General features: G+C 40.2%; 2 protein-coding genes and 1 pseudogene across 3 annotated transcripts in view; 1 reads left to right on the top strand and 2 right to left on the bottom strand.

Annotated features, from left to right (window-relative positions):
* NADK2 (NAD kinase 2, mitochondrial) overlaps window positions 1–10,317 on the bottom strand; it is a 50,732-nt gene extending 40,415 nt beyond the window's left edge. Inside the window, exon 1 of one of the 2 annotated variants that reach the window (XM_047767004.1) lies at window positions 9,863–10,317. In XM_047767004.1, the coding sequence (XP_047622960.1) occupies window positions 9,863–10,162 (300 nt within the window). In that variant the 5' untranslated portion in view covers window positions 10,163–10,317. The remainder of the gene's footprint in view (window positions 1–9,862) is intronic. The other variant, XM_047767012.1, reaches the window with a different exon arrangement.
* Window positions 6,385–6,827, top strand: LOC125119699 (40S ribosomal protein S24-like; annotated as a pseudogene).
* Window positions 10,318–16,898: 6,581 nt separating the features above from the next.
* The window catches only part of RANBP3L (RAN binding protein 3 like), a 48,544-nt gene continuing 43,198 nt past the window's right edge, over window positions 16,899–22,244 (bottom strand). Inside the window, exons 13-14 of the mRNA XM_047767027.1 lie at window positions 19,547–19,736; window positions 16,899–17,260 (exon numbers count right to left, since the gene is read on the bottom strand). Of these exons, the coding sequence (XP_047622983.1) occupies window positions 17,217–17,260; window positions 19,547–19,736 (234 nt within the window). The 3' untranslated portion in view covers window positions 16,899–17,216. The remainder of the gene's footprint in view (window positions 17,261–19,546; window positions 19,737–22,244) is intronic.

Below are 22,244 nucleotides of genomic sequence, written 5' to 3'. Positions count from 1 at the left end.
TTCCATTTATCATTCCTCTCAAGCACATTCTCTTCCTACTTCTGGATTCCCCTTAATTCTGTTTACTTACACCCTTATATGTTAGTATTGATCAAGTTTTCATCTTTGGCTTTCTTATCCGCTCCCACTTCATTTTTGTTATCTCCCCACTTTAGGGACTTGATCTACCAAGTATACACCAGTACCTATGAAATTATACTGTTAGCTCAAGCCTGTATGTATCTTGAGCTACAGGCTCGAATTTTCAAACACTTTCCTTTATCTCCACCCACAAGTAGATAAAGTACCTCTCCCTCAAACCATCTAAACCTGACAATATATCCCTTCTTCTAATTTGCTCTTCTGAAAACAATACATATGTTAATAATACTTCCATTTACCTGGTCAACAGAATAAATCCCCAGATGTCACCCTTAATTCTCCCCCCTCACACTCAATCTCCACAGTCAGTCGCAGTAAAATCCAATAATTATACCTGTGAACTATTTCTCCAATCTGCCCTTTACACTCATGCAGCCACTGCTTGAGTTCTGGACAACATCAGGTCTTCTCTGGTCTCACACAATAGCCTGCCTCGGGAATTTTTTTCTTTCTCTTTTTTTACAGCCACAGCTATGGCATATGGAAGTTCCCCGGGCCAGAGGTCGAATTGGAACTGCAGCTGTGGCCCATATCACAGCCACAGCAACACCACAGCCACAGCAACACCAGATCCAAGCCGCATCTGTGCCCTACACTACAGCTTTCAGCAACATCAGATCCTTAACCCACTGAGCAAGGCCAGGGATCGAACCTGCTATGTCAGGTTCTTAACCTCCTGAGTTACAATGGCAACTCCTGAAATTTCTAATTTCTTTAAAAAGTACTTTCCAGAGTTCTCTTGATGGCACAGTAGGCTAATGATCCAGCTTGTGTCTGCAGCAGCGCCAGTTTGATCCCCAGCCCAGTGCACTGGTTTAAAAGGTAGCTACAGGAGTTCCCGTCGTGGCGTGGCGCAGTGGTTAACGAATCTGACTAGGAACCACGAGGTTGTGGGTTCAGTCCCTGCCCTTGCTCAGTGGGTTAACGATCCGGCGTTGCCATGAGCTGTGGTGTAGGTTGCAGATGCGGCTTGGATTCCGTGTTGCTGTGGCTCTGGTGTAGGCTGGTGGCTACAGCTCCTAGCCTGGGAACCTCCATATGCCGCAAGAGCAGCCCAAGAAAATGGCAAAAAGACAAAAAAAAAAAAAGAAAGAAAGAAAGAAAAGAAAAGGTAGCTACGGCTCTGATTGGATCCACGGCCTAGGAATTTCCACATGCTGCAGAGATGGCCAAAAAAGAAAAAAAAAAAAATTATTTCCCATTCCCCCATCTAACCTCCACCACAAGCTTGCTTTCAGAATAGTGAAGTAGCAGAAAAACTGACCCATCACTCCACTCTTGTGAAGAGAGAGAAGGGATAAGCAAGCATTGTGTTCTGTTGCTAAGAGTGAAAAGCAGTAGGAGATAAAACCACATCATTTAACAACATATTAAGCCCCAACCTACCTGTTTAGCCTCAATAATACTCTTGAGCAATGATTTTCAAATTGCCCTTAGAATGGTTACCACATCAATCAAGTGATCACATCCAGTTTATTATTAAAGAGAAAATAAACTATACTACATATAACAAGGGTAAACTGATTCATGATTCCAAATAGGAATATATCATGATACAAATTTTTTTCCGACTATGGATTAGTCATCTACATTTGGGTTCTTTTTATTGCCAAAAAGATGAACTTTTCCTACTGTCTTGCTAGTACTGTCCTCTCTCCTTCACATATAAATTCTTCCTTATTCTTCAATAGTTAAATCCTAAAATTAAAAGATACAATTTCACTCCCATCACACTGGTAAAAAATGTTAACATCTATCAAGTGCTGAGGAGAACACAGGGAATCATTCAACACTTATGGGAAAATTATTTGTACTTTTAATTGCAGCATTTTTTTTTAAATAGAAGCAAAACTGGAAACATCCTAATTATCCAAACAACAGGATACTATATAGCAGTTAAAATGAATTAACGTATATTAACATAGGAGTTCCCGTCGAGGCACAGTGGAAACGAATCCGACTAGGAACCATGAGGTTGTGAGTTCGATCCCTGGCCTCATTCAGTGGGTTAAGGATACGGCGTTGCCGTGAGCTGTGGTGTAGGTCGCAGATCGGCTCGGATCTGGTGTTGATGTGGCCGTGGTGTAGGCTGGCGGCTACAGTTCCGATTAGAGCCCTAGCCTGGGAACCTCCATATGCCACGGGTGCGGCCCTAAAAAGAAAAAAAAAAAAATCTATCAACATAAACTTCAAAACCAATAGTGAATTAGGAAAGCAAATTTCTAAAAAACAGATGCATATTCTAAAGAATGATGTTAGTGATGTGACTTTTTAAAGATAACATGAGACATTATATTTTTAATGAAAAGAGTCATATTAACAAATACATAATATATGCATGCAAAAGATACATATAGCAACATCAGGCTAGTAGAACCTCCATATGCTGTGGATGCAGCCCTAAAAAGCAAAAAAAAAAAAAAAAAAAATCTGAAGCAAATATAACAAAATAATATCTGTTAAGTCTAGGTAGTTGGATACACAAGTGTCTAGTTATGTTCTGAAACTTTTCTATATGGTAGAAAAAAACTGAAAAAGAATTCAAAGGTCTTTTCTTCCTCATCCCTACCCATCCCCAAATTATTCTATTTTCTGTATTCTCATGGACCACTTATAAACAGTAATAATATAACTTATTTTCTCCATGCATTTGGAAACTCTATCTATTCACCATAATTCCCTAGAACTTAGCAGGATGTCCAGTACTTAGTAGGTGCTCAATGAATAGGCTGGTGAATAAATACTTTAAATTGACACTTTAAAGCCAATCAACAAACTTCCTAAATGATGGCCACGGTGATGCTGTAAGCAAGCATTTCTAAAGCAAATCATAACTTTTATCATTCTTTTCTCCACTTACAAAAACAATTTTAATAAAAAGTGAAATATTTAAAAATTATAACTTCCCCTATGAAATTCGTTTTAAAAAAATACTGCATGAGCAGAGATAAATTCACAAACAAATCTTCAGTTACTTCAGTAATCTATCTAGTAAAGGAATCTATTTTGAAGTGACCAAATCAGTGCCATTTTAGGTACATAATTTAATAAATTTAATAGTAGCAATTACATAATGATTATTATTCTGGCTGTAAAGTTAGAATTAATTATGCTGCTTTAAATTATGTAAGTTACAAATTATTTAATTTGATCTTCCTGAATCTATGAAAAAAAGTAGATATTATTCCTATTTCAAAGCCTAAGAGGCTGATAAAGAGTGATAGGTTAGGTTATCTGCTCAGGTTTACAAAGTGATACCAGGATCAAAAACTCAGCTCTCCTGCTCTTAGTTCAGGACTTGTCCACTACCACATGCTAACAACCCTACATTAGCCACATATTTTATTCTTGCTTGACAATAAAAGCATTATATAATGATAAAGTTCCACAGCCCAAGAACTGTTCTGTTCCTTACCATGTCTACTTCTACCAACTTTCAATGGAGAAGAAAGACAATGGCTGAACTCTGCTTGAAAGCAAAGATTTTACAGAGGTTGGTCTAATATCCTATACAATCTACATCTAGTGGTTTATTCTAAAGAAGATTAGCATGTGTGTGTGTGTGTGTGTAATGAATTTTCCTAAAGCATGAAATAACTGGCACACTTGCTGATACTTTGAAACACATATTTCTGTTGCATATTATAATGGTCGGTAATAGTGAAATAAACTCAACTTTACTAGCTGAGAAGATACTAATGTGCATTAATAAACACTTTTCTTTAGCACAGCTTAAGTCATATAATTAAAAATACAGAAAAAGTGATCATAGTAAAAAACTATGTTATTTACAATTTCACAGCTGGCCACAGGCTCCCTCCAGTAAGTCTGATACACTGCGATGGTTGAAAATCAGAATTCTAATGCATATTGGTCAATGATTCTGTTAGTGATGGAATATTCAAAGCTTTTACATCTTTATGGATCTCCTATTTAACTGCAAATATTTACAGGAGTATACCTTATGCCTCTATTTTCCAAATTGTGTTCTAGAGAATATAAGCCATTTTCTGCCAAAAAAAAATTTTTTGTGGTCAAATAAAAATCATCTTTTGTTTAGGCTCATGTTTCTCAAACATATTTAACCATGAAACCTCTTTCAGGGACTCACATGGGTTAAGCTCCACTACTAAGATCCTTTGGAAGACTGACAGCCAGAAATAAAAGACCTTCACTGGAAGGTGAAAAGAACTAAAAATGATCTAAAATTCAGAAACATTTCACCACCATTTTTAGTAGGGATGGGAACGTGGAGAGGATGATGAGTAAGATACTGTCCTTGACCTCAAGTCTAGAGAATAAGATAACCACAGACCCATAAGCTAAAGTGGAAAGCTTGAAGTATTACGAAAATACAGTGAGGAATACCTAACACAACTTTGGTGGCCAGAGAGGCACAGCCAGGTCACCAAGGATGGCTTCCTATGAGAGAAATGGCTGAGCTTGAATTCACAGCAAGAATAGGAATCAACTAGAGGTTGAAGGAACAATCAAAGCAAGAGGGGCTGCAAAAGACACTTATGGATGCAACTCAAATTACCCTAAAATACCGTTTTTCACCTACCAGGTTGGCAAAGACCCCAAAACATGACAAACTGCTTATGAAAAAACAGGTACCTTCATATATTGCAGGTGAAAGTATACCCTGGGACAACCTCTAAGGGAAAGCATTTAGGCAACACCTAATAAATTTCAAGTGCACATGCGTTCTGACTCAGCAATTCCACTTCTAGGTATTTATCGTAGAGCTAGAATCATTAACACAAATATTATTCATTACAGGATGTATTTTAATAAATTCAGGCATCTGTACACAATGGAATACTGTATATATAATAAGAAAAACAAAGCACAGAATAGCTTATGCTATCATATGTTATCCCTGGGTAAAATAATGTTATCCCTGGGTAAAATAATGTTATCACTGCGTAAAAAGGGACGGGACAAAGAAAAAGAATATTTCACTGTATTGATTTGTATATATAGATTATTTCTGGAAGGAAACACAAGAAATTGATCAACAAAAACAGAGACAGAAAATAAGAGACTTTTCATTGTACACCCTTCTGTATCTTTTAAATTTTGAGCCAGTTTAATGTGCTCCTGATCCATAAAAAATTAATGAGATAAGCACAACCTCTAATGGAAATTAAAGCAGTTTGAAATCAATGGAAAATGAATTTCAGGTGAAGAACTGATCAGAAATGAAGCTCAAGAATAGAGAGGAGCCAATACACAAAAGGTTTTGTTTAGCACCCCAAGGATAATAAAGATTACCTACAATAGTGTTTCTCAGAGCGTGATCTGGGACCACTTGCAAATCTGGAGGACTTGGTAAAAATGATAATCCCTGGACTAAGCAACCTTAAGGGTATGGTTCAGAGAGGCAGTCTGGGAAGTGAATCCGAACATGGGGGAGGGAGTGGAAGGTAACCTGCCTTCTAACCAATTCCCTGAGTGACTCAATGGGTTATAGGCAGCTTTTGAGGAGCTCTAAGCAGAGGAGTAGAGTGGCCAGATGTTCACTTTGGATAGACCACTCTGGTTCCTGTGTCTGGAAGATTTGAAAGGAGCGAGGTTCCGTTAGAAGGCTCTGGCAGTACTCCAGATCATGCTCCTTGATAAATACTCATACTGCTTATACTACACTCACTGCACATGAGGCAAAAGTTTCATCTGCCCAAGAACCACAATCTAAGATATGCCATTGTTTTTAGGAACAAAATTCAAGGCACTGCATCTCCCAAACCTGCTAAGAAGGCAATAACTAGGAACAATTTAAGCCAATAATAGTTGGACTACTAAATAAAATTTTATACCCCGTTAGGGAACAAATTAAAAAAAAACAAACAAACAACTAAAAATGGAAATCATTCAAGGAGTTTGCTTCTGGGGTTGGAAGACTTGGGAGTGGGGGGAGAGAAGAACAGAAACTGCTCATTTCTCAGTTGGTATATATTAAAATATTTTGAAATTAAACCTCCGTGGCTAATAAGGCATGTTAATGATGTCAAAATCCTTTCCAATCAGCTGTGATTCATCTAAAAAGTCTAGTTTGTAAGTGACATCAACTCTGTTAATATAAGTTCCACATCCACCAACAGCTACATCTCTTATGCTGCAAGTAAACTATAATAATAATTTAGCTGCTTCAAAGTCTTGAACCAAGAGAGGTAAAGTCATTGACTAGAAACCCTGTGTTCAGGGTCCCCGTTGTGCCTCTTTTCCTCCCTGGTTGCTTGCAGACTAGCCACCTTCATGAACGACACAGTAACTATGTGGACCAGGAAGCTCATGACCAACCGACTGCTTCAGCAGAAACAAACGGTCATCAATGTCCTTTACCCTGGGAAGGCAACAGTACCTAAGACAGAAATTCGGGAAAAACTAGCCAAAATGTACAAGACTACTCCAGATGTCATCTTTGTCTTTGGATTCAGAACCCATTTTGGTGGTGGCAAGACAACCAGCTTTGGCATGATTTATGATTCCTTGGATTATGCAAAGAAAAATGAGCCCAAACACAGGCTTGCAACGCAGGACTTGTATGAGAAGAAAAAGACCCCGAGAAAATAGAGAAAAGAACGCAAGAACAGGATGAAGAAAGTCAGGGGAACTGCAAAGGCCAATGTGGGTGCTGGCAAAAAGAAGGAGTAAAGATTCTGCAGTGACTGTGTCTACGGTGACTGTGCAAAATTTTCATGAGGGGCCTAATAAACTAAGAACTTTTACTTGTCAAAAACAAAAAACAAACAAACAAACAAAAAAAGAGTTCCCATTGTGGCTCAGTGGGTTAAGAATCCTCTCTGTGAAGATGTGGGTTTGATCCTTGGCCTGGCTCAGCGTATTAAGGATCCAGCATTGCTGTGGCTGTGGCACAAGCTGGCAGCTACAGCTCTGATTTGACCCCTAGCTGGGGAACTTCCATATGCTGCAAGTGTGGCCCAAGAAAGAAAGAAAGAAAGAAAGAAGGGAAGGAGGGAGGGAGGGAGGGAGGGAGGAAGGAAGGAAGGAAGGAAGGAAGGAAGGAAGGAAAGAAAGAAAGGAGGAAGGAGCCCTGTATTCACAAGAAGAGTCATCCATCAGTGAGGTGGAAGGGAAAAGTAAGAATTAAAAACAAACCAATGTAACCAATATGAAAGAGTAACTGAAAGTCAAACTTTGACCCAGTCTGTACATGCTTTATCAACTATGAAGTATTTCCTCTCATTGTTTAAATTTCTATGAAGTTAGAGAACCATGAGGCTTCAGGGTATGAAATTATACAGGCACTCCTCCACTTGCATTTTAACAAGTAACCTAATAGAGATCTATTTTGCCACAAAACCACCAGCATAACAACTGAGAACCCTCTGATACAAAACCTCAGGCTACCAGGCCACTACAGACAGAGCAGCCATGGTGCCAGAAGACTTAAGTATTTGGCACTTTCGTTTATACCCAATTCACATGATTCATATGCCTCGGTATCTTTTACTCCAGTAATATAATAAACAGTATTAATCATCTTACCATTCCTATTACAGAATCCCATTTTAGAATAACTTCACATAGTGTAATATTATTTGGTCCATTCCTGGTCTCTGGTCTGGGCTCCACCTAATGTTATTCCATTCTGAATACTGGCCTTTACATAAATACTAAATTCAAATCATTCAGAAATGAATCCAATAAAATTTACCTGAAATAACAACTTCAAAACTGTGTTATACAGTCCAGAAGTTTTACTTCAAAAGTTTTCTTATTCCCAACAGCATACAGAGCAATAGGCAAATATTTACTTATCACAGATTTCTCTAGATACGTGGAGTGGGTGTACTAGGTAATTCGATTTTTAAAAACTTGATTTGCCTTACATTTTAAAAGTTTTGATTAGTGACAATCTAGTTCAGAGCTCCAAGAGTTAATCTAATTCAGATGCCATCCATATTCTTGAGGCCTTGAAAAAGTTACTCAGAGTTTCAAAATACCAGAGAGGGCCTTGGAAGCTATGTAGTCCAAACCTAGTATTTCACATAATGAACTAGGTGAAATCACTTTGAAAACTGACAGTACTACACAGAAAGTATCATTTTCACCCAGGAAGTTAAAAGCAGAGGAAATTAACCACACAGAACCTGGGCCTGGCTCCAAGATCCTGGTCCCCCAATCCCACACTTTGAACATGCAAATCAAGTATATTACTTTAAACTGTTGTGGGAGGCTTTCATAAAATTGTATGAAGAATGTATCTATGGGTGTACTGCATTTGACAATTTCTAAAAAGCAGATCTTGCAAAATTAGGAGTACAACTCAAGAGGCACACCTCTTCCCCAAGTCAGAATCATTTGCTTCTAAAATTATTATTCTCTAACTCATCCTCAATTCCACTCCCTAATACAAACTCCATTACTACAACCTCCTGCTCAAAGTGTCTGCTGACTTACTCCTTAAACAATGCAAATATTTTCCAGAAATTGCTACCTTCAAACGCTTAGGGGAAAGGAGAGAAATGTGCACCTCCTATTTCCACCTGATGGATACAGAGTCCTCTTCAATGAAGGCATTAAACAATCAAGAAGGTTAATGCTGAAAATAGATTCCGTAGTTAAACAGGATGATTTTACAATTTCATTTTGATACCTCTACAAAATATTACCAAAAAGTTACTGGTTATGAACCAGAAGTTAAAACACACTACTCTGCCCTTGCACAGAATTCTACGAGATGTTAATGCCAAAGCCTTTTGGTGCAGTGTCAACGGTAAGATTTCCAACGGAGATTTTTCTGGACATATACTGTTCGTAGCAGCGTGACTCTCCCTTCCCCAAAGTGGGCTGGGGCATAGAATCAGAAGTTCTCAACAAACAGTGAAGATAACATTCAGGGTGTTGTTAGGTGTATTTACATACTTTGCAAAGGTATTAATAAATATCTATACTAAATTTAGGCTATTGTGTAGGCACTAATTCATTACAGACGTAGGCACTTTACATTTCACAGTACCAGGTTTACCTGCTTTTTGTCTGGGCCTCTCTACTTAATAAAGTGTATTCAAAGTCAAACTTTCTCCCGTGCTTTTCCCAGCACCAAAGACACGTGAGCTTTTAAAACAAAGCACTGGAACCTCTTCGGACCACCATGTTCCAGCACGGAAAAGGCTCCCCCAGACCGACCTTCCGAGTGCCCCGGGCCTCGCAGTCCTGCCTGTAAAAGGGGGTGTGTCCGCGGAATCGCGGCCCTCTTTTCTGTTGCCCGCAGCAGCGCCCAGAGTTCCCCTTTCCACCCGGACGGCCTGGGGAGCCGTTCCCAGAGCGTCCAGACATCACACACCGGCCCACCTAGCTTGGGGCTGTTGTTGTTCTTCCCAAAAAGGAGGTGGGGGTGGAGAAGGCACAAATCCCCAAACCTCTCCCACTGCAGGAGCCCCTCTTCCCCACCCAAGGCTTCCGCGAGACGCCCCCGCCTTAAGGGTCTTCACACCTTCAGTGACCCTCTCCCTTTCTACACACACAGACGCGGGGTACACGCGGGGGTGGGGGTGGTACGAGAGAAGTCAGAGGGCGTGGAGGGCAGCGAGCTGGGTAGGCAAGGCATCTAGTACATTCCGGGAAGAAGGATCGCCCCAAGATGTCTCGGCCAAGGAGGCCCAGTCACCCCCCACCCCCAAAAGTCGCGGCCGAGCCAGGGAGCGAACCAGGGCCGGGTTGAGACACGAGGGCAGGGGCCACCAGGACCCACCAGCTGCTTCAAGTCCTCTTCCGAAAGCTCCGCGTAACGGTATCGCTGCTGCTCGAATTCGTACCGGGTGGTTTTGGCCACCACCACCACCCGGGACGGGCGGAAGCCGCCGTCGGGGCGGCTGCCGCAGCCCGCCAGCTCGCGCGGGTGCCCGTGCCCCAGGTGCCGCCGGCCGTCACCGTCACTGCTGAGACGCGGCCGCGCGGCGGGGCCTCCCGCGCCCGGCCCACTCAGTGCCGCTGCCCGGCCGCCCGCCACGCGACGACAGCTGCCCAGCAGGAAACCTCGGTAACAAGTCATCGTCGGCCCGGCAGCGGCTGCAGCCCCGGGCTCCTGCCACCGCTCCGCGCCACCCCGGCCTCTGTTTCCGCGCCGGGCGGGCAGAGGTTAAGTGCAGGGCCGTGCGTTGCCCGCGCCCGGAGGGGGACGTGCCAAGACGTTGACGGGGGCGGGGAAAACCGGCCGATTGGGGGGCCGGAGCGCCCACGCGAGGGAAAAGTGGGCGGGGAAGAGCTGGAGGCCTCTGGGAGGTGGGTTGTATTTGTTTGGGTATCCCTTTCCATCCACGCCTGCGCAGTGGCCGCTTCCCCCCGCCCGGGCGGAGGAGAGAGCGACCTCCAGCTCCACCCATTTCCCCCCACCGCGGTCTGCGCCCTCACCCAGGCCAACACTGCCAGCCAATCAGAGCCCGAGGTGGCTTCGGAAGCCGAGGAGCTGCGGGGATTGGCTGCATCCCGGGAAAAGCTGAAGTTCTATTTGATGTTGGTGCTGCCCCAGGAACAGTGGAACTGGTTTGAGGCGGTGCCGAGGCTGTGCCTGCGGTTTTGAGCGACTGGCGGGAAAGCAGGTGCGGCCGTAACTTCTCGCTCTGGGTCAGTTCTTGGTTATTGCACAGAAGACTAGACCCTTTTTTCGTTCATTCAACCAACATGTGTTAGATGGCTGATATGTCCTGCGTTGGGCCAGTGGCCGAACGGATCAGGACCCGCTGCACGATTTGCGGGGCCCAGTGCAAAATGAACACGTAGAGGCTCTTTAGAAATTGTTAAGACTTGCAGAGGGACAGAGGGCAGTACACCAGAGCACTGGTCTCATCTAAGCATGGTCCAGTGTGGGACTGCGCTGGTCCCAGGCCGTGCTGACACCAAAAAACTATTGCCCCGGAGGGAGAAAGGGGTGTAGCTTTGGAGAAAGTTGGAGGATAATGGGTAGTGGAGTCTGGCCAAGTGGATCATTTCTAGGTGGGGAGTTATGTTGGAAAAGTAGATAGGAAAGGAGTGACGGGTTAAGAATGTTAATAATTTGGACCTTATCTTGTGGGCGGTAGTTAGCCTTTTGAAGGCTTTTAACTGGAAAATTTGAGTCCTGAGAGCAATGTTTGGGGACAGTTGATCTAGGTCTGGAATGTGGAACAAATTGGTAGGCAAGAGGAAGAAGGGAGATTTGGGCGCTGCCAACAGTTACACTTGTACCTGAGCTAGAGTAGATGTAATGGAAATGGAAGAAATCCTCCTATTATTGGAAGAGAACCAAATGACAGTGCACATCCTATTTGTTTCTCCCCCTTTCTCTTTAGATCCATTTGCTTTGGCACCCTCTTTTCTTTGTAGTCCTAGCACTATCAGTAACTAGCTTTTGGACTTTGGGCAAGTTGCTTCATCTTTGGGACCTGGGCCTCAGAATCCTCATCTATAAAGTGAGGAAGTTGAACTAGCGTGATACCAAGATTCTGTCAAACCCAAGTTGATTCCATTTTACTTTTCAGCAAGCCACCCACCACGGACATTCACTCATGGGTCCACTGAATGTTTATTGAGTCCCTACTATGTGCCAGTTAGTATGTTAGCCTGGGAAATACACAATAGGTGGGGTCTGATAGATGTTTGCTTTTAGTAGGTCACTGATCCCTTCTGGCCTCGAACTTTGCCCCACAGCAGCTGCAAATAGCAACTAGTAGTGTACTCTTAGGCACACTTTTAAATTCTGTGGGATGTGAGTTACTGATTTATAACTTTGGACATCCTCAAGGTCCTTTCTGTGCTTATCATTTCAACACTTTATAATGCCTTAGATATTAGGAAGGAATAAAAGGTAGAAGTCAACAAATGACACTGAAGTTTGAAACTTGGGTGACTAGGAGACTATTAATTGATCCATTTGACAGAAAAAAAATGAATCTAGAAAACCTGTTTGGATCAAAATATATGAGTTTTTTCATGCATATGCAAATTTTCAGACCTCTTCTCTACCCATTTCACAGGTACAAAACTCTTACTTTTGCATCCACCCCCATTCCCAGTTACGAACTTATCTACATTGACCTCCCATTTGGGATATCACTTTGTCCACTGATATTTGTGGATCCCATCTCCTTCCACTGCCTCGAAAATAGTACTCCATCAAGTTATCCCCTTTAATATATCTTTAATTCTCCCTGTCTATTGGATTGTCCTCTTCACTACTTAAAGATGCTCATGTACATGACATCTTTACATTTTCTTAAAAAACACCAACCGTCGAAGCCCTGGCTTTTTACACATTGTTTGTCTTCACTTTGTTAACTAGGATTCTTGAAAGAGTAGTTGGCCCATCATTGCCACATCCCTGCTTCCTCTTCATTCATCACCCTGTTGTAATCTGGTTTCTCTCCGCAACCTGACTAATGACTGCCATTTCCAAAGTGACCAAAGAACTGATTATAAACTCAGAAGACATTTTTCCTCCCTTGAATGACTAGATCTTTCTGCAGCATTTAAAATGGTCATCACTTCCTTTTGAAATGTTATACTCTGGCTTACAACACACCAGTCCCTAACGGTGTTCCTCCCATTTATCTGTCCCCTTTCTGGGTTCTTCTTCCTAAGCTTGTGTTCAGGATGTATCCTTCCCTTCCCTTGCCCTGCTTTGCCTGGCCTTGCCTTCCCTTCCCTTCATTGTCGCTCGCTCTCTCTCTCTCTCTCTCTGTCCTCTTCTGTTTGAGTTGTTATATTCTTGTGTAATGAAAAGAGCTTGAGTTTGGAATTTTAAAAGACCTGGGTTCAAATCCCAGTTATTTATTACTTCTGTCAACTTTGGACAAATTTCTTAACCTTTCTGAGCCTACTTCTGCGTATACAAAATATAATAGCTACCTTTAAAGTTGTAAAGGTATGTACAGATGCATAGCCATATGCTCATTACGAAGTACTCACTTGGCAAATATTAGCCCTTTTACTTCAGCTACAACTAGTAACTCTAGCCCAGGCTGTAAGGATGTTACATCCTTATTTCTAGCTTCTTGTTGGATAACACCTCTTGAGTCTTATACATACAACACATGTCAATGGAGTTCAGATTATGCTTGATTGCCTGCTATGGTCAAGACATCCTGCTAGGTGCCTGAGTTAAAATGGTAAATAAAAAGGAGTCTCTTCCCTTGAAGAACATAAAGTCTGTGCAGTGATAAAAGTATACACAGGATGTGATAGGAATTCGGAGGAACAGGTCTTAACTCAGCCTAAGAGGAGTTAGGGAAAACTTTTTGGAAATGTCTTAAACTAAGCCTTAAAGAATGAGTTCGGTATTAGCCAGAATCAGCAAGAGTAAGAAAGGAATTCCACAGAGGAAACAGCATGAGCAAAGGTATGGGGCAACAAAATAGCAGTTCTGAATTCTTAGAGCATTTCCAGGGAGGAAGGCAACAGTGGGAGGTGAGGGAGGCTAGAGAGGTAGGCGGGGAAAGTCCTGGAAAACATTAAGCTTTCCTTAGGAAGTTGGCTTTTATCCTGTATATGTTAGGAAGGAAGTAAAAGGAAAAAATGACATGGTTAGCTTTGCAAAAATTGTGCAAAGAGATTTCTTAGAAGAAATGCAAGCCCTTTCAAATATCTGAAAGGCTCAACTTTATTAGAAATTGGAAAAATACAAATTAAGGTAATAGAGAAATAATCTTTTATATCCACAAGATTGGCAGAAATTTTAGTAATTCCCTAATTGTTTGAAAACTATTATACATCAATTCTTTATTAAGCTAAATAGTTGCCAGTTATTTCAATAACTCCTCCAATGCCATAGTTTCCAATTATCATCTTAGAAATTTCAAATATGTTCATGTATTCGAGTTTGTCATTTCCAAATCTGATGTCAAAAATTACTCAGTACCATGGGTATAATCTGGCCATTGCAATGTGTTGGCATTCACTTTTTTTTTTTTTTGTCATTTTAGGGCCACACCCATGGTATATGGAGGTTCCTAGGATAGGGGCTGAATCAGAGCTGTAGCTCCTGGCCTACACCACAGCCCCAGCAACTGGGGATCCAAGCCACATCTGTGACCTGCACCACAGCTCACGGCAACGTGGATCCTTAACCCACTGAGCAAGGCCAGAGATCAAACCTGCGTCCTCATGGATGCTAGTCAGGTTTGTTTCTGCTGAGCCACGATGGGAACTCCAGTATTCACATATTTAATATCAGTTTCAACTACCCTCAAATAATTAAAATCTGTGTTATTACAGGTTTTCAGCCCTTTTGACAAAGCTGCTTTTGACTGAACTTTTGACAAAGCTGGTATGCTTTTCTAGTGAATGACCCTTACACAAACACCTCGTAGCCACATCTCAAGCAAGCTTAATTGTTCTCAACATTTTATGGGAATAATTATGTATCATTGTAGTTGTCACTACTTGAAGATTTACAACAGTTAATTAAGACTTATCCCTCCTAACTCCTAGAACTCCCTCCAGCTCACCTCTTGTACATTCTGACTATGAAAGATATATACCCTCTCCTGGCTTTTTAAAAAATGACACCCATAGGAGTTCCTGTCATGGTGCAGTGGTTAACAAATCCGACTAGGAACCATGAGGTTGTGGGTTCAGTCCCTGGCCTTGCTCAGTGGGTTAAGGATCTGGCGTTGCCGTGAGCTGTGGTGTAGGTCGCAGATGTGGTTGGGATCTGTTGTTGCTGTGGCTGTGGTGTAGGCCGGCAGCAACAGCTACGATTAGACCGCTATCCTGGGAACCTCCATATGCTGTGGGTGCCGCCCTAAAAAGGCAAAAGACACACACACACACACACACACGCAAAGACACCCATATACTCTAAGACCTGTATAAGGTATTAGACTCCAACAACTAAGGGTTCCTGGCTTTGGCAGTAATTGATGTAAAATAATTAAAAAAAAAACATCATTTTGCTGGCTTATAATTAAGCTGAATAACTTGGTGCAAAAGTCCTATTGATAGAAAAGGATGTTTAGATTATCCTAATATGTAACTGGATATTCATATAAAATGTATACCTAGTATATTGGGGGACTACTTAAGTAAACCTTTTTTGGCTGCACCTTTGGTACGTGGAAATCCGAAGGCCGGGAATCAAACCTGTGGCACAGCAGCAACCAGAGCCACAGCAGTGACAATTTTGGAAACTTAATTCAGTGAGCCACCAGGGAATTCCTATCAAAGTAAATTTTAATAAAAAGCAGCTTCTATGAGAGATGTATGCTTTGAAATTACATACTTAATAACTTATGAAAATCAATATTATTGTATGATTGATCTCTTCACATTAAAGGGAGAGGAGGGACAAAGGATACAGAAAAGCCGAAAGGGAGAAGCGTAGATGAAGAAACCTACCTGGCCAGCACTTTGATGTTAGACTTCCTAGCCTCCCAAACTGTGAGAAATAAATTTCAGGTGTTTAAACCACCCAGCTTGCAGTAGATTAAGATGCCTCTAATAGGAGCAGATTAAGATGCCTCTAGTAGGAGAATTGTTTGGCAATCACAATCAAAAGTCATTTTGAAGCCATGGGGTGGTCAAACAATTGAAAAATGAAATATGCCTATTAGCACTGAGACTAATTTTCTCCTGTGACTCCTAAAGTGTCTCTGTACTAAATCCCAAAAGAGGAGCATCAACATTATATTGCATGATTGTTGAAATTACTGTGGTTTACCATAATAATGGCATTTAAGAAAAAAATTCATTTGGCTACATATGATATATCTTTTTTAAAAAAGGTCTCTGTACAGCCACACCTACTAGAATATTAATGACAATTTTATTACATAAATCAAGCAAAGAACAAGTTAACATATTTCACTTTTTGTTTACTTACTATTTGGATACATAGGAAATGTATTTTGTTCATTCTCAACAACTATCAAATACTGACCATGAGTTAAGCATATATAAGGTGCAGTAGATACAAGTGCAAGAACAGATCCTCTTTTTAAAGGAATTCATATCATGAATATGTAATCTTACAGAATTAAGAAATCCAAAAGTAAAATGAAAATACACATTTCCCAGGAGAAAACATGATTTTATGAAATGTCATCATGCAGTTGTAACGTTTTTCAAAGAAATGACTTTGGAAATTTTGTAAAATTTTGTATTTTATGGCCAGATAACATATGACAAAAATAAATAATTTCAGTTAAATATTTATCAAATCTAGCGATTTGAAATTTTAATTATTGTATCCATCAATGTGACGAGTCCAAATTCATTACCAAATCCTATTCTAAATTAACTGCTTTATTTTTTATTTTATTTTATTTTATTTATTTTTTTTTGTCTTTTTGCTATTTCTTTGGGCCGCTCCCGCGGCATATGGAGGTTCCCAGGCTAGGGGTTGAATCGGAGCTGTAGCCACCAGCCTACGCCAGAGCCACAGCAACACGGGATCCGAGCCGTGTCTGCAACCTACACCACAGCTCACGGCAACGCCGGATCGTTAACCCACTGAGCAATGCCAGGGACCGAACCGGCAACCTCATGGTTCCTAGTCAGATTCGTTAACCACTGCGCCACGATGGGAACTCCTTTTTATTTTATTTTTCTTGTCGTTTTGCTATTTATTGGGCCGCTCCCGCGGCATATGGAGGTTCCCAGGTTAGGGGTCGAATCGGAGCTGTAGCCGCCGGCCTACACCAGAGCCACAGCAACGCTGCATCCAAGCCGCGTCTGCAACCTACACCACAGCTCACGGCAACGCCAGATCGTTAACCCACTGAGCAAGGGCAGGGACTGAACCCGCAACCTCATGGTTCCTAGTCGGATTCGTTAACCACTGCGCCACGATGGGAACTCCCTTAACTGCTTTAAAAGTGATAAATTTGGAAGGTCCAAAGGCTGTGTATTTCTTAAATTCTGTCATTTTTCTTCTCAAGGATCAAAATATAAAACCTCAGAATTATTAGACTACATAAGAGAAAGATTTTAATTGCAACAAATTATATTTTTTTGAGCTTTCTATAACAGCTGTTCAAGGAATGAATAGATCTTCTCATTTACTTAGGATGGTTTAGTTTTTTTCGGGAAGGTGATCTTTTTGTAGATGTTGTCTTGTTTACAGTAGGTAGCACTCATGGACAGACAACTGACTGTCTGTGGGTCCACCTAGAAGAGTCTGTGATATAAATTTAAAATAATATATAATATTCAGTTAGGTTTAATGGTGAATACAACTGAACATGAATAGTCATGAATATGCCTTCTAGTGAGGAAGTGAAATATATAGAATCTGCATTTTTATGAGTAACATTTGGAAATGTCACTAATTTTAAATGTGACATTTTCAGATAATTAAAGCCTTTCTTGATTCATGGGTAACAACGTTTTAAAAAATCAGACATTTTATTGCTTCCATAATACTTTTGCATTTGTATGCAATACCTCCTGCAGAAGGTACTAAGTGAAAATGGAAAAAAGTATGGAAAGGGGGGTTCTTAAGATTGGCAGTTACTTTGCCTCATTTTCATTGCTTCTTATTTTGTATGAAGGTAGTTTCTAAAATAGAATATAGTAGAATATAGATTCTCTTCATAAACATGTATCATTTGTTAATGAGCTAATTTTGCCATTGAATAATCCTTATTGCAAGTTAACATTTGTAATGGATACCGTCATTTTCTAATAGACCCCATTTTATTATTGACAATATAAGTAGTATAACAATATAAAGAATTTTATTTATACACTTCATAGATTCCAAAAAATAATGAACCATTTGTTTAGTCGTAACAAGAACAATCATATTCACTTAGTTCTCTAACTTGCTGAGTCTAGCAGTTTATGGTCCTGCTCTGCATGTTTTGTGCATTTTTCTTCTCAATTCCATTTTTTTTTTTTTGTCTTTCTAGGGTCACACCCACAGCATATGGAGGTTCCCAGGCTAGGGGTCCAATCAGAGCTATAGCTGCCAGCCTACAACCACAGCCACAGCAACGCCAGATCCGAGCTGCGTCTGCCACCTATACCACAGTTCATGGCAACGACGGATCCTTAACCCACTGAGCGAGGCCAGGGATTGAACCTGAAACCCCACGGTTCCTAGTCGGATTCATTTCCTCTGCACCACTATGGGAACTCCTCAATTCCATTTTTAATAGTAGGCCAAGGAAGCTATTTCATCAAGTTCTGTACTTGTTCTTTGATAGATTCTTGAAGTATGTATGATTAAAATAGCTTTAAGGAGTTCCTGTTGTGGCTCAGTAGGTTAAGGTCCCAACATAGTGTCTGTGAAGATACAGGTTCGGTCCCTGGCCTTGCTCAGTGAGTTAAGGATCCGGCATTGCCACAAGCTATGGTGTATGTAGCAGATGCGGCTCGGATCTGATCTTGCTGTGGTTGTGGCATAGGCCTGCAGCTGCAGCTCCAATTTGACCCCTGTCCCAGGAACTTCCATATGCTGCAAGTGTAGTTGTAAAAAGGGGGAAAAAAATTAAAAGTAGCTTTAGGGTTTAAAATGGTTAAAATTGGCAAAATGCTTGCTAAAACATTATTTTTGTCAGTCCTCTGTAGAGCAGAATTCAGAGCTAAATGAAACTATTACTGAAAATACTTGGATGATTTTATTGGAACAGCTATATAACAAAGCTGGGATTATTATTTCCTTACAATGTTTTTCTCCAAAAATAATGATGCATTTTAGATTTCTGTTTGGTTTGGTTTGTTTTTGGGCCTCATCCACAGCGTATGGAAGTTTCTGGGCCAGGGATTGAATCCAAGCTGCAGCCGCAACCTACGCCACAGCTGCAGCAACATTGGATCCTTAACCCACTGCCCTGGGCTAGAGATGGAATCTGCACCTCAGCAGCGACCCCAAGCCGCTCAGAGACAACACCAGATCCACTGTGCCACAGCAGGAACTTGTATGATGAATTTTAGTTTTAAATTCACGCATCAGGACAAGCAGTAAAACCTATGAACTCATTTACCACTGGTTCCACTGCACGTTTGCTCAATTAATAAGTCCTAAAATAAAAGAGAATTAACACTTTTGCCTGAGGCTTGAAAATAAAGCAAATTCCAAAAAAAGGAATAAACAGTATTTTTCAGTATTTCAAGCCAAAGTAGTGGCTCCATTACAAGTATTTATAATTTCTCCTATTATAGCCAATAATAGGAGAATTTGAACAAGTGAAAAGAAATATGAGTAAATGTTTAGTTTCAGTGTATCCATTAATACTTTACATTGTATATATGGTCTTTTATGAAATGTGTATGCAAATGATGTGCAGGTTCACAGGGGTTTTCAAACCCTTCTCAGATCCAAGCATGTAGGGCTCTAACCCTTGCACACTTTGAACTTAAGTTTCACTTTAAAAAAATCTATTTCACATATTAGGATTACAAATAAGATTTCTCGCTGATCTAGCAAAACCCCTGATCTAGCAAAAGAAAAGTTCTTTACCTGATCTGGTTTTAGTGACTTGGCTGAAATCATCCTCATCCTCATCACAGCTATCAGAGTTTAACTGTTGGAGGACTGTTTCTGACTGGCTTTCAGCTTGATTTGCATCTTTCTGCTCTTCAAAGCTTCGAAGTGCAACAAGACGATGATGTATGGCTGTGTGCAAGCGTCCTGTATCTTTGGCACTGGCCTGCAAGAGGGAAAGTAAGTTGTTAAGAATATAAGTAACTTAATAATAACCTTATTTTACAGATTTGTAATCTTTCCCTGTTAATAAGGAAGGAATTGTCTGGTGTAAACAGGGTGTAAATAACCCTGAAACCTAAAGGGTAAAGCGCCAATTCTTCTTGAGCCAACTTGAATCCAAAAGCAGATAATTTTATGAGTTCTCAATTTTGTGCTTGTTAAACTGAGAAAATGAAATTCTGTGATTTAGAATTTCTCTTTGAATTTGTTAAGACCATCCTTCCTTAACTATTTTTCACTGTAGAAATTGTAGGCTTAGAGGGGAAAAAGACTTTCATTTCCTTTATATCACTTGCTTAGACATCCCCTGCACGCTGTGTAGCTCTGTAGAAAAGCAAAGCTCCTTTGACTGGTCTATAATATTGTACCATGAACACATCAGAAATCCTTGCTTTCAATACTTCGCTATTTTTTTTTTGTCTTTTGTTGTTGTTGTTATTGTTGTTGTTGTTGTTGTTGCTATTTCTTGGGCCGCTCCCTCGGCATATGGAGGTTCCCAGGCTAGGGGTCGAATCGGAGCTGTAGCCACCGGCCTACGCCAGAGCCACAGCAACGCGGGATCCGAGCCGCGTCTGCAACCTACACCACAGCTCACGGCAACGCCGGATCGTTAACCCACTGAGCAAGGGCAGGGACCGAACCCGCAACCTCATGGTTCCTAGTCGGATTCATTAACCACTGCGCCACGACGGGAACTCCAATACTTTGCTATTTTTATAGCTATTAATATAAAAAATGATGCTACCAATAACATGGTATAATGTTTGCTGTTATTATATTTTTATTTCTTAAATCCTTATAACAAAATAAATTATTGTTGCCATTAATTATTTATGCCATTTATATTAGCAAAAACACACACAGTACAGGTATTTAATGTACACTTGTTTCCTCTTCCCTTTACAGATAAGAAGATTATGGCTCAGAAAGGCATGACTTCTTGGAGTTTACACAGCTAGTTGGCAGATTGCCTGAGACTTGGTTCGTCATCAGAGTCAGCGCTCTTTAAGGTAACATATTAGTGGTTTACATTTTTGTATCTTTTCATGATTTCAAAGAAAATCTGGGAAAACTTTTCTCTTTGCTAATCCTGCAGAGAGTTATTGAATGTACAAAGCCAAGAACTGAGGGTTGAACCAACAATATGTCGACTTTTGGGGAAAAGAGTCTTAAAATATATTTTTTTGTTTGCATGTTCTTAAGTTGCCTTAATTATCTTTAGGGAAAAATAACTATACATTAATTAAAACATTTTTGTTTCTCATATCATATTAGCTATTACATAGGAGATGTTAAGTAAATATTTGTTGACCTGACTCATTTAATTTTTTTATATCATGTGCAAAAGTGTAATTTTTCTTTAGTAACAATAACAAATATTGAAAGAGGGTTTGTAATTGAAATATAAATACTATTCTACTTCCTTGACTTTTCTACATTGATCTTTAAATATGCCTTTCCCTGGATTACATTTCCTTTTGCCAAATTCACTCAGACATTTTCATTCAAGAAATTCAGAATAAGTAAGAGCACAATGATGTATTCTTTGAACAACAAATTCGTAATGCTTAAAAAAATTTCCAGAAAGTACCATAAGAAAATGCTGGTGAGAATGAAAATTGGTTGAGTCTTTCTGCAGAGAAATTCATCAAGACAAATTAAAACCTTTTCCTAAGAGAATTAACATGTATGTACATAGAGAATTCCTTGTAACTTCCTTGAAGAATTTATAGTAACAAACAGTAAATTAGCAAAGTATTTAACAAAGTGGGATAAATGGAATAAATTATGGTACATAATAGAACAGAATTATTTTCTCCTATAAAAGAATTCTTGAAGAATGAACTCCTATTTTATAACAGAAAACACTCATTTTCGTTAAGTGAAAAGATTACTTATGTGTATTTCACAATCAAATATTAGCTATCTAATCTTCTCAGTCACTTTATAAAGTATATATTATTGTCTTCCATTGGCGGCTGGGTAAAATCAGGTTGAGGCAGGCTAAATAACTTGCCTGAAGGTCATACAATATGACACATATGTATATATATATACACATGTACCCACACACATATATATTCTAAAATAGAGTATAAGGCAAAAATGTTAATAGTGGCCATCTCTGGGAGTAGAATTTGGGGTGATTTTCATTGCATTTTGTTCGCTAGTCACTAAAAATTATCCCTCAATTTAAAAAGTCACCATGGGCCAGGTATTGAGCAACAGAATCTAATCTTAGTTAGATTTAATCTAATCTGATCTAATCATAGTCTCAGTCTCAATGTGAGTCTCAGTCCTGTTGCTTTACCCACTCAAAGACAAGGCCATCTGGCCTAGCAGAGTATCCAGTATTATCTCCCTAAATGGTAAATAGGGTTTGGGTATATCCCTCTAATGTCTTAATACTCAACATCATTTATACCTAACACTTACTGGTGGTCAATAAAAC

This window comes from Phacochoerus africanus, chromosome 1 (genome assembly GCF_016906955.1).
Source record: "Phacochoerus africanus isolate WHEZ1 chromosome 1, ROS_Pafr_v1, whole genome shotgun sequence".
Lineage (NCBI taxonomy): Eukaryota > Metazoa > Chordata > Mammalia > Artiodactyla > Suidae > Phacochoerus > Phacochoerus africanus.
This window is presented reverse-complemented; position numbering and strand designations above follow the sequence as displayed.